Source organism: Drosophila serrata, unplaced genomic scaffold (assembly GCF_035046125.1).
Source record: "Drosophila serrata isolate PLE 108 unplaced genomic scaffold, ASM3504612v1 contig_72, whole genome shotgun sequence".
Classification (NCBI taxonomy): Eukaryota; Metazoa; Arthropoda; class Insecta; order Diptera; family Drosophilidae; genus Drosophila; species Drosophila serrata.
Genome location: NW_028256970.1, coordinates 1 through 16,682, shown reverse-complemented (window position 1 = coordinate 16,682; position 16,682 = coordinate 1). Strand labels below are relative to the sequence as shown.

The 16,682-nt window shown below is 37.9% G+C and overlaps 1 protein-coding gene across 1 annotated transcript in view; it reads left to right on the top strand.

Moving 5' to 3' along the window:
• Positions 1-16,505, top strand: part of LOC110191001 (uncharacterized) — a 51,663-nt gene extending 35,158 nt beyond the window's left edge. Inside the window, exons 2-3 of the mRNA XM_020961715.2 lie at positions 14,740-15,182; positions 15,761-16,505. Coding sequence (XP_020817374.2) covers positions 14,740-15,121 — 382 coding nt within the window. The 3' untranslated portion in view covers positions 15,122-15,182; positions 15,761-16,505. The remainder of the gene's footprint in view (positions 1-14,739; positions 15,183-15,760) is intronic.
• The last annotated feature ends 177 nt before the right edge of the window (positions 16,506-16,682 follow it).

The window sequence follows — 16,682 nt, the reverse complement described above, 5'->3', positions numbered from 1 at the left end:
TATTTGTATGCAATTGATTAATATTATAATAGTTTTTTACTCCAAACCAATCAAAGATTACTTTATTTATTTGAAATGTAGTTTCCAATACATATCCCACGAGCTTTATATCAGACAAATGTAAGAGTTTAAGCCCACTGTCTTTACTGACACTACATCATCAACGCACCTCAAGTCGTCACCTCTCCCCCCTCCGGCTCCGGCTTACACTCAGCCAAATTTATGTCTATTGACTCACACACCGAGACATGACGGCAAGTGCAGCTCTAGAGTGTCAGGCGATTTGCATAAAAGACCCCACAGACATGGAGATGCATATAAGTTTTGTTGGCCAGATCCGTTGGCCAGAAAAGATTAGGCTCAGACGCCAAAGCCACTAAAAATATATATTTTTGTGTCGCCTGCTCCACTTTTTTTTAGGTGCGTTGGGCAATTTCGATGGAGGAAAACTCCTGAGGCAAACGGCACTCGTTTTGTGACATATATATATACTTGTTTGTACATATATATATTTAGTATTTAGTTGCAACTGTTGTGCACTCGGAAAATTAACTAGATTGAACAGATCTTGAAAAAAATTAAGTGAAATTAAATGGCAGATAGAAAAAATCTTTATTAAGTTCTCAGTCATGAAGCATGACGAGAAGCACTATTTCTTGTTAATATCTCCTCACTCGGGATTAATATACATTAACATAAATTTGTAATCTTTCAAAACACTTTTTGGTTTTCTGCAAAATGCAAACATTTAGAATTTTCTTTTGCTGTAATGCTGGACAACAGGTGGCTTAAGCAAAAGCGCGTGAGTCGCATTATTTTTTGCCTGTAAGTTTTTACATTTTTTCTTATAACAATCTATGGACAATGGGGCGTTACCGTTCGCTTCGGTTGCAGTTGCAACTCTAAAAAGCCGCCGAAATTCGTGCAGCCTTTGTGCCCCCAGCAAGTGGCACGCTTCGGGCCAAAGTGAACGTGGCCCAAACAAGGCCCAATCCCAATTCCATGGAAACCGCTTGTAGGCATTTCTCTCGGCTCTCAACGAAGGTAAATCAATGTAAAGTGTGTCAGCAGTGTGTGAGCATGTGGAAAGGGGGCAGGTTGCAACTAAATATAGTAGTTCTGACTATCGAAACCTTTTAAAAGAAGTCCAAAGAAGGGTTCTAAAAACTTGTAAGAACTTTAGTGAAGTAATTCTTTGATACTTTTAACCCTATAAAGAATTTTAAGAGTAATTCCTCTAAAATATACCTTTATTTTATAATCTCCAGAAATAAATACACAATTTCCACCTTTCTTGATTATTAAATAACAAGTTTAATATGAGAATTAGAGAGTTCCCTATGGGTCATAAGGTAAAACCCGAATGCCTTCACCTGTGGCCCAACAATTTTCCGAATCCACCGCCTTGACAGGAACAAAGTCTGCCCACAGAGAACACTCCTCCACCACATTCTCCAGTTAGATTTATTGCTGTGCGGCCTGATGATGAGTGGCAAAAGCCATAGCCTGGGTGGTCCACCTTAAGTACCTTAAGTATATCCAGCAAATTGTATGATCATAACTCAATACCCAAGCCTCATTAGGGTCCCAAAAAAAAAGAAGAAAAATAAGCCAAGAACTCGGCAGACAGATTGTTCTGTGTGTGGTGGAGAAGTGGCAAAGTCTCCTCGATGGCGGTATCGTGTGCAACAGTAGCCTCAATTTGTTGGCTTCCCCCGCAGCAGCGATATAGGAAACATTCTAACTAATAGCCAAAACATTGTAAAGAATTTTCCACTCATAAAATGGATCTCAATTTCCCTCGTTGTTTTTTGGGGGGGCAAAGTGAGGCTGAGCCCAAAGGCACTGGATGCTGCCCCACGAAACTGGCGTCGTCACCGCCAACGGTCACGTCAAACCGTGCGCGTAATGAGCGTTAAATTTGTGGCCCGCTTTCCATCTGCCATCGGTTTGCCAGTTGTTTTAAGCGATCATTTTCTTCTTTATTTTTTCTCGGTGTTTTGGGCAACTTCTAATCACCAAAGAACACGCTTTATTATTGGTTAAATTAGTCACAAAACGGTTTCCGAAGATGAGCTTTAATTATTGCCAAAAACCATAGAAAAAGAAAGGTAAGCTGGGGTTGCTAGAAGATGAAAGTACCCTGTAAAGCTTTGAGTATATTCTTGGAAATTAGTTTTAGTATATAGTTCCGTGCCAAAGCTTACCCTGCAAAAATATAATACAATTCTTGAGAAAAATCTCATTTAACATTTCTTTTTCCTATTTTTTTTCTGGTTGATCTGAACGAGATGATTTCGTTGGGAAATGTGGGTCAGAATAAATTATTAATGAAGTGAATTATAATGCTTCAATTGCTCTGGCTTGGGCTCACTTTTGGCTTAACTCTACTTTGGTTTTCCCAAGCCTTTCACTGGCTATCAATAAATTTCCGTCTGCGATGGCAGCCGGCGATAAAGACAAACGGCCTGCCAATATGAATTAGCTAAGCGAATTGGCCATTTGGCAACTTGGTAAACAACTTCCAGAAGAGTGCATCCCTCGCCCCCCCCCCCCCCTTCCTTTTTTTCTACCTCTCACTCGGTGTATTCCGTGTCCAGTATCATCATTATCATTAGCACAAGTTTGCGCCCAGGTAAAAATGGTTGCAGAAACGGTGGGGTTCAGGGGAGGGGCTGCTGAAAAAAAAGCGAACTGTAGCAGTTGATAAATGTTAATGTTGATAGCAAGTAAAGCGAAAGAGGTAACTGAAATATATCTAAAAAAAAGAGGAAGTTTGAATACTCTATAATATTATAGTATTACTTTAACTAAATCAAATATATCACTATATCCCAGAGAGGCTCTACGAGAGCCGATGTCCTCAGGAGTTCTTTATATAATTCTTTAGAATTTAAGCCTTATTATTCTTGATAATTCCTACCCATATTTTAAAGCATAAATAACTACCCTTTGGATACATTTAAATTAGATTATTAATATATTACCAAGAAGACATTTTAGACAAAAGTTCTTGCGCCTTTCCTTAGTTAGTTAGGGTATCTGCAAGAAATTGGCAATTGGCTTCCTGGCTAGCTGAAAAGGTTAACAAAGTTCAGCAAAATTCCATTCATTGGCCAAGAAGAAGGAGAGATGAAGATGGAGACACTGGACTGGACACTGGAGGGTTAGAGGGAGGACACTCATTGACGACGTTGTCGTCTCTCGTCTGCGACGGAAAACCGTGGCTTGTGCTTTGGCTTTTCAACACGCTTGGCCAATAAATTGTGGCCAGCACTTGTTGTTACGCTTTTAACGGTTCGGTTCAGTTTGGGGGCTCAGATTCAGGTTCATGTCCAGCCACGGTTTCAGGCTCTCCCCTCTCACTGTACATTCCTTTTGGCATTGGCCATGGATGTTGGATATTCGTTGTTTGGTTGTTGGGTTGTTGGGTTGTTCGGTTGTTTGGTTGTTGCTCGTTGTTGTTACTTTGCTGCTTTCTGGATGAGAGCTGCTTGTTGGTCAGATCTATTTTTGCTTAACAACAAAATATTTTTCTTGTACAAATTTTTTACAGGAAACTGAAACTGCTTAACCATTAAAGGCTACCTCTGAATAGAAAAAGAGCTGCCGTTGTTACTACGAGCTCTGCTTTTTGCAACAATAGATTTGGCCCATTCGATTAGGCTTGATTTAGCCAAGAAGGGGTTGGGCTGGATCAAAAGATTTAGTTTTCAGCTTTTCCATGGAATTTCCGCTCCATTCGTGATGCTTTTTTTCCTGGTCCCCCGGTCTTTTCTCTTGCCCCCCATTTCGATAGCATCGCATTGTCATGGCCTGGTCAACAGCTACTGGGTGGGGGGGAGGTGGGTAAGGGGAAATAAGTTGTAATTCCTTCTATTATTATTATTTTATTGGGTCCAATCGGAATTTGTCAAATCATCAGTTGGAGCGGTCACCAAGCCCAGGTGGTGATTTGCATAAACAGGGAACACTCTTCGTTCCAAACTCGGTACATATTTATTGTTTCGCCCTGGGCCTTTGTGTGCTATTAGCCTAGAAAGCAGCATGTCTATCTATAGATATCCATGGTCTGCCCATCATCCATTGATGATGATCATCTCTTCTTTTTTTGGCAGTTCTCTTGGGCTTAAGCCTCGGTTTTGTTTGGCTAATTGCCCCGCTCGGCGAACCCCTCGCGGGCCTCTGCCGCTGCCTTTGTGCTAATCACTTTAACATTTGCAACTGCTTTTTGACCCGCTTTTCCGCAAAGACGGCAACCGTTTTGTTTGTTTGTAATTATTTTTGTTTATTTGTGTCTGTTGGGTCTTTAAGCAAGTAACATTTACAGTTTGAGAGGCGTTGCGTGTGTGTAATGATGACCGATCTATGCGAATCCACATTCAAACCGAACAGAAATACCTGAATGTGTATTTAGATTGGCTAATAGTCACGCCATGAACCCACCTCCTGCCCAAGAATCTTTAAATCTTTTTGGGGCTCGGCTTGTGGCACACATTTTTAGCTATAAGTTTATGCAAATATTAACTGACGAGCTTGGCTTAATTAAAGGGTTTCCAGATGGAAATAGCTTAGGTAGACATTTATCGAGAGATTATTGATCATCTTAATTAATAATCCAGAAGCGATTATTTGCACACTCTTAAATCCATTTTCTCATTAACAAATGCGTCTCCTCGCTGTCTGACGCTTTTAAAATAAATGTCAGCAAAGGTGAACAGGAAAATATTTTATAATTTCGACTTTCAAATCGAATAACATTTGTGAATATCAAACAAAAATGACTCAGATAATGAAATCACCCAGTAGAGTCAGTCATTTTAAATGACTTTTGCTTGTAACCTCTATTTTGATGACAGAAATGATTAAGCTTTTTGACAAGTCAAAGGCTTTGGAATAATATAAATACAATATATTGAAATATATATACAAGTTTCCATCAGTGTTATAAAGCTTAAATCTTATCTGCTCCTAACTTAGTCAAAGGTACCTATTATATTTCACTTTATAATTTCTAATATTATACAGATAGTCAGTAGATTATAGTATTTGGCAAACTCCTCTTGAAATGTAAATGCATTTCCCCAACCGCGTTCCAAGTTAATACAAAAGTTCAACTTCCTCCCACTTCTTGTTCTTTAAACTCGTCTTGAACCCGATTGAGCTTTTCACATTGACAACTAAGCTAAGTCTACCTGTAGTCGAGTACCTGAGTGCCTGCCTTCTCACCTGTACTAACCCTGACTTTACTCTTCATTGCACTTTTGGCATTGAGTTGTTGCTGTTGCGGCTGTCGACGACGACGACGAGTTGCAAGTTGTTGTCTATAAAACACAAGAAAAAAAGGAAACCTGCAACTTGGTCAAAGTGTCGCCCTGACATGTTTTTTTGCAAAAAAAAGAGAAGAAAAAGGCAAGGAGTCAGTGAAAAAAAGTAAAGAAAAAATCACTTTCCGTCTTTACGCAAAGCTGAAACCGCAAAGCGTCTTTGGGAAAGGCAGTCAGTCGGAGAATCGGAGACGGAGACGGAGACGGAGCAAGTCCATGACATGTTTGGACTTTCTGGCCAGGAAGCCAACCAACGGCAAGTGGCATTGTGTCTCCGCTGCTGTCGCGTTTGTCGTTACTGCCACAGGTTGCACCTTTGTACCAGCATGTGGAATCTATAAGCTACACTGCAAGAAAACTCCAACTAAACCAGAAATCAAAGGTGCTGCAAGTATGTAGACTTGAGGTGCAATTCTTTGCTGTGTGGCCAAATGGAGGAGGGTCCAAGTACACTTGACTGCCTCTACAGAATCGGTTTTGAGGGCATCACCGGTCTAGGTCTCTTGGAGAGACCGCTTTTTATTCCTAGGCCTTCGCCTCCTCCTCCTCCTCCTCTCGTTTCCCCAAGATCTTAGTTGGTCAAGTGGGCAGCATGGAATTAAGTCAGTGTGACAAACAATAATTTCCGTATTTGGCTGGGAAGCCCCATAAAAGTTAGCTGACTAACCTTCCTGGTCTCCCTAAGAGACTCACTCTATTATGACTCCCCCCATCGCAGCTAATTTCATGCAAATTATCCATCTGCATAGAAAACCACTTTTGGGTGGGTGTTGTCCACTTGCATAATTAAAAGTTTCAACAAAAGTTCCCAAACAAATTGGAGCAATTTCAGTTTCTATTTCTGCTTGTAATACACGGCTCTCAAGGCACCGAAAAACAAAACTATTTTCTTTCGGTTTTATTTTTTGTTTATTGCAAAACGCCAGCTTCAAATGATAAACGAGAGGGACACGCCCCGCTAACGAGTTACAAGCGCCGAGACAGAGTTAGTTTTGTTATTTTTCTCTGTGAAACATTTAAACAATTGTCTTGTTGGGTGTCTCTAATTGATAGTGTCGTGATTTGGCTTGTGCTGCAGCCCCAACATCTGGTTCACTTAAGTCAAAAGCAAAAGTATATTGTATCAAAAAAAGAAGCCAAAAGAGACGGGAGTTAATAAATAAAGGCGTTGCCGTTGGTCTTGGGAAATGCAAACAAAAGTTTATAAATTATAATTGGCAGCGGGAGATTTACAAAAATAACTAAAAGTGTAATTGCTAAAACTGTAGCAATATTTGGACAACATAAGTTCGTTTTTATAAATGTTGTAAAGAGTTTCTATACCTATATTTATATATTTACTCAAGGTTACAGTTTGCTAATTAAAATTTACAATTTCCATAGCAAAAATAGATGGTTATGTATACTTAATATATCATTTGAAACTTAATAACCAAGTATCATCTTTCACAAATCCTATAACATGCAAATATCAACCACAATCACAGCGGGTGAGCATCTTTAGAGAATTCTTAATTGTGCATTAATTATAACAAAACTCTGGTAGAACCTTGCACCTTGCCGGTTGTCACCTCTCACATTGCCAAAGGCAATAAGTAGACGACATTAAAAAACTTGATAATTGCTTATAAAATGCCAAGTGGCTAATAAAAAACACTCGGTGGCACAACACACACCCACGCTCACACACATTGTACACAAATCACTACATAAACCCACACTGGAAATGCAAGTGAAAAAAAGAATACGGAAGACAGAGTCATAAACAAATCAAAAATTGTCATCAGGCATAAATGTTAATTGAGTTTTATGGACTTTTGATACTTCATTGTGGATTTTCATTAGACTTAGGGGGGGAAGTGACTTCCGCATCGCCCCAAAACTATTGACAATTTGTTGTTTTCCAAGTGTTTGAATGCGCTTTGTCATCGCTTTTGTTTTGGACTTTCAGACTTTCAATTTCACTGCAAATCTCACCTTCCTTTGATTTATTGTAATTATTATCGGACAGCCTTAAAAGCTCTTGCTTCTTCCGCTTACTTTTGACGTTCGAGAGATGCAACTGTCCAGATATTCCACTTTGAGAATGGTGCGATCGAGTCAACTGCATCTGAAAATGGCCTTAAATGTTCAGGTTTCTGCCTTCTTTTTTTTGTATTTTGTTTCATTTTTTTGAAAGGTGTTAACCACTTGCGGAAGTTGTTTTGATGCACACTTCGATGCTCGTTTGATAGCAATTAGCTGACAAAGAGAAAAGTATTTTTAACTACTCCACGTTGCTCAATCACTGTCACAGGAAAGACTTTTTATAACTCTGCTCTGCTCTGGAAATCTTAAAAAAATAAGTGCTGCAGCAAGGCCTTGGCACTGATGCTTAAATTTGAATTTTTTCTGTTCACTATGTTGAAATCTTTTGGTGTTTTTACTTGCTTTTAAGATCTTAAGGTTATTTCTTTTAAACTTTAACGAGGGGGGAGTTTAGCTTATCTATAATTATACAAGTATATTTTTAAGAAGTTAACTGATATTTATTTATATAAAATTATCCCTAGATTATTGTTTTTACTGTAAAACCTCCTGTAGACATTTTTTTTATTTCGGTAAATGTTACCCTCAAATTATTTCAATCTCGCTGTTGACCTCACCATTTGCTATCGGTAATCTGCATTAAAAGCCTTCTATCGCACTTATCTCTAATTTGGGTTAATCTATGCCCCAAAAGAACCGTTCATAAGAACCTAGATGGCCATCCATTTCTCTCGCCAGCCAAGAATCCTTCTCCATCTTGGGCCGCTTATCTATGCATCTTCAGGCGCTGAACAGTAGCTGGAGATGGAGCTGGAGCTGGAGCTGGAGCTGGAGATGGAGCTGGAGCTGGAGATGGAGCTGGAGACCAGACTCTTGGCTCCGGTGAAGCCTTTTAACGGCATCTAGCACCTGGAAAATTGCCAACGCTTTGGGGTCAGTAATTAATTCACATCAACCTGCTGTACGACGACGCCTCGGTTGCCGACTTTTGGACAATTGGCCAATTCATGCGCTTTAATTACTTCATAAAAAGAGCTTCGTGGCCGGGCTCAGAGTTTGACGTCGAGACGGTTGCTTTGCTGGTAGATGCCCTTAGCTTTAAAAACCTCAATTACACAGAGAGAAAAGTTATTTGAAAGTGTGGCTATATTCAATTGAATCCTTTTATTAGTAGTTTAATTACTTGTTAACTTTTAAGGATCAGCGAAGTGGATTGTATTTATGTGGAATCTATGCGCAAAAATGTTCTCTTAAAAATTTAGAACCGTAGTTATTATTTTATTTTATAAGAATAACAAATACTTACCTAAAAATTTATTAAACAAGAAGGAAAAAAGGAAGCTAACTTCGGGAAGTAAAATTTTCCATACCTTTGCATTGTGATTATAAAAATCATCATAACTCAGTCAAAAATACATTAATTACAATTCGGAAAGCTGTTAAATGCTAGTTTTTATTAGGTTAACAAATCTGCGTACTCAATTCAAAAAGTAAAATGTTTGCCTATTTTTGAAAATTTTAACGAGTAACCCCTTATAATTTTTTGAAATTTTGAAAATTTTCCAAAAATTTAAAATTGTCCCAGACATAGCTAGATCGATCCGGCTTTTCATGCTGATCAATAATATATATGAAATATATGAGTCCTTCACTGAGTTTTAAGATTCTGAATGAATTTAGGGTACCCTTTAAAAATACTGGATTTTTTTTAACAGTGTACACTATAACTGTTCTCCCTTGCTTACATCGGCCTCCTCTTTACATTTTTGCGCGCCTTTTGTATTCTCCTTTATTGCGCTTTGATCGTTGCCCCTTTTTTGACTGTGTTAGTGTGGTGATTAGTTATTGTTTTTTTGTCTACCTTTTGTTGTTGTTTTGTAGTGATAACCTTAAAGTTTTTTTTAGGAGTTACTGAGCTTTGTTATACTCACAATTTCGATGAACCATCATCATAGTTTAAGTACGCATTTTTCAAGGTTCGATCAACTTGTTTTTCTTTGTTTGAGAGTGAAAATGAGTGAAAAGCGGTGGGCGAGGGGAGCAAGTTTATTTCCGTGGTCCAATAATTGGAGTGTAAAACGAGATTAAGTGCTGTCCACGCTTCGATTCCCAGCAGCAGCAGCAGCAGGTGCAGACTTTTCATTCGTGAAAATTCGTGAGTGTTAATCACTCACTTATCACTTTACACAGAAAACGCCTTAAAGTTTATAATTACAAGTTTATTTAAATGGATCTCTTGGTCTTCAGCTTTCTCTGAACGCATTATTACTATGTATTTACCACAAATAATGTTGCAATATTAGTTCCTGATATTTTTCGACGTTAAGGGGTTATTTTTTGATGCTTTAAATCAAGAAGAACTCTATAGTATTTAATATTATGCACATTGTACATTTGCAATGTTGTTTAAACACTTTGTAAAACACAAAGAAAAGTAAGAAATCTAAAAGAAATTTATAGAATTAATCTCAACGTAACACAGACAGAGAAAACTGAAGCAGAAAATGCTTTGCTGTCTGGCAAAACAATTTGTAAATTGCTTCCGACAGCAAATTCAATAATAACAACAGCAGCAGCATCAGACGGAGGAGACGGAGCAGCCGGAGAGGCAACTGCTGGCAACTAATAGTTACTTTCAATCATTCATCATCGATTTCAATAAACAATTTCAATGGCCAGGGCAGCGCTCCCCTCGAAAAGAGCTTTGAACGTGTGAAAGATTTGTTTCACTCTTTGGCTCTTTCCCTCCTCCTCCTCCTCCTCCTCCTTCTGGCCATTTTCTTCTGCCACTTCTTCGGGGCGATGACTGGCCAAACAGAGAGATGGAGAGAGATCCATTTGGGCCTTATGATGCCGCATCTTCTATTGCCTCTACGTACTTCTTTTATAATTGGAAATTCTCGTCGCTTACATAGATACATAGTTGCGAAATCACAAATGGATATTTGACGAGGCAGAGCCTGTCTTTGTGGCACATTGCAACCTTGACATTTTATGGTGCCCCAAGTGATCACAAAATAGGGAGAGAGAACGCCCATGCCGAATATTAGAATATTTCAGAGACGCCATCAGAAACGTGTTTCGATAATCGCCACAAAATGTCAAGAGTCGAGCCAGCGAGCCAAATGATGCGATATATATATATAAATTTATATTTTTATATAGACATTACTTATGTCCCGAGTGGCAGAACAAGAGTCTGAACCAGTCAATGTTAATAACAAGTCAGTTGTCCCATAAAATATATTACCAAATAAGCCAGGCATTTATTCAATTGTTATATTGAAAATATCTTTAGAATGACTGTGAAAGTTAATAGAAAGAATACATTTTTATAGAGGTTCAAAGTCATATTACATTCTTCCCTAGAAAACACCTGTGCCTTCGAGTTTTCCTTTGGAAAATCTCTGTGCGCGTTGCAACACTTTCCTCTGACTCTTCTAGAACATTTCTTTCGTTTTTTTGTGTCGTATGCTAAACAAAAGACTCAGGAAACGAACTGGAGGCTGGCACTTGGCTCACTTTGCGTTCCTCTGCTCGCTCGCTCCGGCGAGATAATTGTGGCATAAAAATTGCTTTTCATTTGCCTCAAAATGAAGCAATTGTTGGATGCTCGAGGCGGGAGAGAGGAGGGAAGGCAATGCAGCCGCTGGGGAGGCAGGAATGCCATGCGGATGTGAAACTGCGCATGTGCGGCATGGCGCAGAGCGGCGCTTCTTTTGTTTTGTTTTCTTTACGTTATTATATATTTTCTTTTTGCCACTTTCTGGGCAGCTGCTTAACATGCCACACAAGCAGCACAGCGGAGAGGGGGGAAATCTGAGGAGGGGTAAGAAAGCGTACCAGACAGGCAGCATAAAGAAGATGCAACTGCAACAGTAAAAATATGTAATTATGTTAGAAGACAGCGAGCAGCTGCCATGGCTCTCCAGCTATGCTTTTCTCAAGATACACTGAAAGAAACGAAGATCAAGAAGATTCCTTCAAGACAGATAACATGAAGTTCCTGCCAACAAATGCCTGATAAATATTTAATTCTAACTCTCATCTTAAATGAACTATAAGGAAGTAGACTCAGTATGTATTTTCTCATTGTGTACCTCTCTTGACCCATCCAATTTCCCCCTTTTTTTCCTAACTCGTACCTTATTTATTGCCCAGCTTAGCTTTTTATCTGAATTTATTATGCAATTCGTTTGCTTTTTGCTCTTCAATTGATTCCGTTTGATGGATTTATGTCGAGAGCGTTTGACAAATTATAATGCCCAGGCATTTGCCTAATGTTTAGCATCGCTGTCGTGCTTTCGGGCCAATAAGTACTACTTGGCTTCGACGAAACGAAATGAAACTTGTTTGGTCATTTGTCAAATGTTTGACGGCATCGTGACATCCAAATTGAAATATATGTGTGCGGATGCAATGCGGCTGAGTGGAGGAGATTTCCACATCAAATTAACTGCCAATCTGGTATTAATTTCATTGATCTGCCGATTAAATTGCCACAGCAGAAAATCACTCAATTTTGCTTGGCCAAAAAACAATCCCCTTTGCCTTCCCTTTCGATTGGTCTCAAATTTATGCGATCGCTGAACTTGAACAGTCTCTAAAAAAAGCCGCATAAATATACCTAAAATTGGGGAAGCAAACAAACAATATTGAGCAAGCCAAAATCAGCTATGATTTATTATGTCTCAACCGGTCTGATACCCATCAAGTGAGGCCCCTCCTCCTCCACCTTTACCCAAAGACAGGCGGCTATGAGAATTGGGTCGAAATTAGCAACTATTTAAGCCAATTTTGATGCGTTTTAAAGCCGCGAGTTGCATGGGAACTAAGTTATATGGTATATGGTATATGGACAAGTGCTGACGGGTCTCGAGATCTCTAGAGATAAGCATTAAAGAGACTTAAGATTTTGTAGTAAATAAAATACAACAGCAGAGAATATAAATACAGTAAGAAAAAGGTTTGTTTACAACCTCAAATATTCAATGGAATTGTATCAAGTCCACAGACACATTTAATTAAAATTCTCCAACTTTTTGAATGGCATTCACAAAAACATTCCCACTGCAACAATTAATTGGCTGCCTTTTTGTACTTTCCCCTGACATTGCTACAAATACCAGGCACACAAAAAATACCTTTAACAAACAGAAAAAACACAACGAAAAATTCCCCTTCAACTGTAAATTGTGTGAAAAATTGCAAGCGATTTTCTCACACACTCGCAGATACAGATATACCTCCATATACGTTGATGGCTCAGACAATATGAAGATGTTTATAATATTATAATTAATTATGAAGACCCAAAGTCAAAGCAAAGTTCAATGCCAAAACGAAAACAAACACGGACCAAAACAAAAGCCAATGCAACTCCCAGCTGATAATGCTTAATTATATTCACATAAAGCGCAGCTCGGCAATACAAAAACCACAAGAACGAACAATGGACCAATGGAAAAAAGATGAACAGAAATCGTAAGACGAGACCCGAAAGGTACTTCACACGGTTGGAGCACTTGGCCCAAAAGGGCATGAAATGCGAGCATTGAAACCAATAAACTCCATTGAAAGCTATGCCAAACAAGTATAATGAATGTAATTTAGATCCTAAACTAAGATAAGGGAAAGCCAATCCAATGCCACTGATAATCACAAAAAAAAATAGTTTTCAATCGATTTGTATTCGAAATGAGTTTACATTTTACTTAAAATTGGATTCATGAGGAAGTTCAGGCACGAGGCTGCTATATATTATGCTAATTCGGGTTAGTTCCGATCTTGGTAAGTGCTAAAATTGCACTAGAAGTGCACTTTAAGGGCAAAGCGTGCCTAAGATTAGCATCGAACAAGCTAATTATACTGCCAAAATAATTGCCACAATTAACCCAATAATGCCGAATGCCGAAAGCCGAACCTATCGTAAAAACACCGCAAAAAATAAAAGCAGAACCAAAAGAAACAAGAGTCATTAAAGTCACAAAAAGCATGCACCGGCAATTAATTGTTTATGCCTTAAAAATGTACAATACCCTTTCTTAAAAGGTTTCTTTTGATTTTGAAACTTATGAACTAAGTATATAGTGTAGTGTATAGTGTATATATAATATATAATAATAATATTAGATATTATATATTATTATTATATATTATTTATACATTTAACTGTCTTTTAAAAACAGTCTTACTTTATTATTATATCCGTTAACTTTTGTATATATACATTTAATATTAAATCCGTTAACTTTTGTAATCAAAGCTTAACCAATAATCATAATTTTAAATGTAATAAAAATGTATGGATATGAACCCTCAGATACTCATTTCACAGGAAAACAAATAACTTTCGCTCATAATTTTACCTCTTAAATCGATCGTGCATGTTCAGCAATTGGAAAAATAACAAATAAATTTGTTATACAATTGTGTAAATATTTGCTTCTCATGAACCCAATTACAGAGGTCCCTTGAAAGCCAGATGAACCACAGCTCTTGAATATTAACGATTATTTCCAAGTGGAAGTTACCCATTTTTTTTTTTTTTGGGTACCACTTTCCACTCACAGTGGATATACCCAATACCCAATATACCCATTGAGTGAATGAGTACACAGATCTCCTTACTGGCATATTGATGTCTCATCTGGCATTCATTTTTTAACACAACAAAACACACACACAGACTTTATTTGCCCAACAATTTCAGTTCGCCGCAAAACAATTATCTACGGCCGCTGTTGTGAACTCATTTGCATATATATTTTTGCACAACCGTACAAATAAAAATAAAACCTTAAAAATATACTATACAAGTATATATAAACTAAAGTAGCTCAAAGCTCATAAACAAATTGATTAGCGTCTTCGGCAATCATTGCCGCAATCATCGGCAAAGAGAAGCAATGCACAAAGCCCACTCGCCACACAGATAAATGGTGATGGATGGATCATGAATAAATCTCTGGCCATTCGATAGCAGTCTTGGATCTTGGATCTTGGATCTGTTGCCAGGCACATCGAAGCCAAAAACCTGGGCCACCTCCTTCTCAAAAGACTTCGCAGTTGTGTGCGATCTGAGAGGTGGACACACCTCTATACCTGGGGTGATCTCTTCACACCCGGCACGTGTGCGAATCTGCTTAGTTTTTGGTCAAATAAAAAATAAATCAATTAGCAGGCTGACTAATCTTTAAGCCCATCTTCTTATCCCTCTCGATCGATATTTATTGCTATTAACCAGGTGATGTGATACCTCCTCCCATTGTTTTTCATTTTTAAGTAATACAAAGAGGTTGATGTTTTCAAGTATTTTATTTGGAAATACCTTAGAGATAACAAATACAAATCTAATTACATATTTTCCTTACTATTTATTCAGATACATAACACCGGCAGCAGCAGCATCGGCATCGGCAACCGCATCAACCTCAGCGGCAGGAGCTGTCGTCGCTGGCACCAATCTGGCTGTGTATCCCACGGCCACCGCCCAGGTGTATCGCTCCAACAATGGACTGGACGTTCTGGACTGCGCTGGATTGGAGCATCACAATGGGACAACGGCTAATGCGATGACCACATCCGGACACTCCGGCAGCTCCGGTTTCTCCCAGCGCCTCAGGGAACTGGCCGCCTCCGCGGGTCTGCTCTCCCTGAAGCCACGCCAGCCCCTCAAGCCGGTGATCAAGACTCGAGGCTCGCCGGGTCCGGAGTTCCCCAAGAAGGTCACCTTCAGTGCCTTTGCCACCGTCCAGGTGGTGTGAAAATGGGGGTGGGCGAACAGTGGGTCTAGCATCTGTGGCATCTGTGCAGGCACAGAGCAAGGTATGAATGTTTACATTTAGGAATACAAAAATTTTAAAATTTTTGTACCCTTTGAAACGAGTCATTTCCGATCCTTTAAGCCATATACATATATTAATGATCATTAACTGCCGAGTCGATCTAGTCATGTCCGGTTGAAAAATAAGTTTTTGAAATTTTTCGGAAAATTAAAATTGCCAAAATTTGACATAAAATTGAATTTTCTAAATTTAAAAACTCAGTATGCAGATTCGTTAGCACTATAAAAACTAACACAGAAAAGATGTCCAAATTGAAATTAATGCATTTTTGGCTGAGTTATGATAATTTAAAATCATTGATTAACCCAAAAAAAATTAGCACACAAAACATCGATTTAATGTCCCAATAATGTATATATTTTAGGTTTTCTTGATGCTGTAGTAAATCCAAAAGGACAATTTGTATATTAAATTTGCATTTAAAATCGTAATCAAAACTAAAACTTTGAAAAATAATAAAAGCTTCCCCTAAAACAAGCTCATTTTAATATATTTAAATTGTTAAGTAATTCAAAATGAGTACATAAAACTAATACATGCTTTATCTTCTCTTTTCAGTTTCATCTTGCACTTGTTAACCATTATTTGTTGTTGTTTTTATACTTGTTGCTGTTGTTAAATGTTTAGCCAAAACTATGGGAACCATAAGCGAAGGATGCATCCAGATAACCATCAAATAAAGGGAAAAAAAATAAACAAAAATTGTTGTGCCATTTTTGTGGCTTAAAAATTAAAATGAAAACCATATAGAGAAAATTAATTAAACCCCATAGCTGAAGAAAATACCTCAAAGTTCTATCTTTCTTCCTACTATTCCTGCTTTCCATTAATATCCCCTTGGTAGACTGATTTTTCCAACTACTTTCTTATAGTTCCTTTCGATTTCCCCTCTACTAAAACAGTATTTTCCATCTCTCGATCACTTTTCTCACAACCTCATTTGAAAAACAAAACTATTATTAAATGGATACCATAAGCTCCGAAATTCTAAATATTTTCTATTCAACTGTAAATATGAATGAATTTTTGCTAAAAAAAATATAAACAGCAAATATAGTCATAAATATATGTATTCGACGTAAATATGTATCTATTATGTAAGTCTGTTTTGTGTATATATATGTGTATATATATATAAATCAAGAATTTGCATTGATTATTTAATAGGAAATGAAATACAACCTTCGAATCAGCACAAATTGTTAGCTAAACAGCTGTAAATTGTATTTAAAGTAATATAATATATAGTATTTAAGCCTAATATTATGCATGACAAATAAAATATGAATAAAACAAAACCAAACCAAAATTGTTGTTACGGTGTGAATGAGTCATTTCCGACCCTATAAATCATATATATTCTTGATCCGGCTATATCCGGCGGAAATTTTGTTTAACAAACGCAGTATGCAGATTTGTTAGTTTGGCTTAACTGTGTTTGGAAAACTCAGATTATTTAAGAAAATTTCCTGTTTTTATA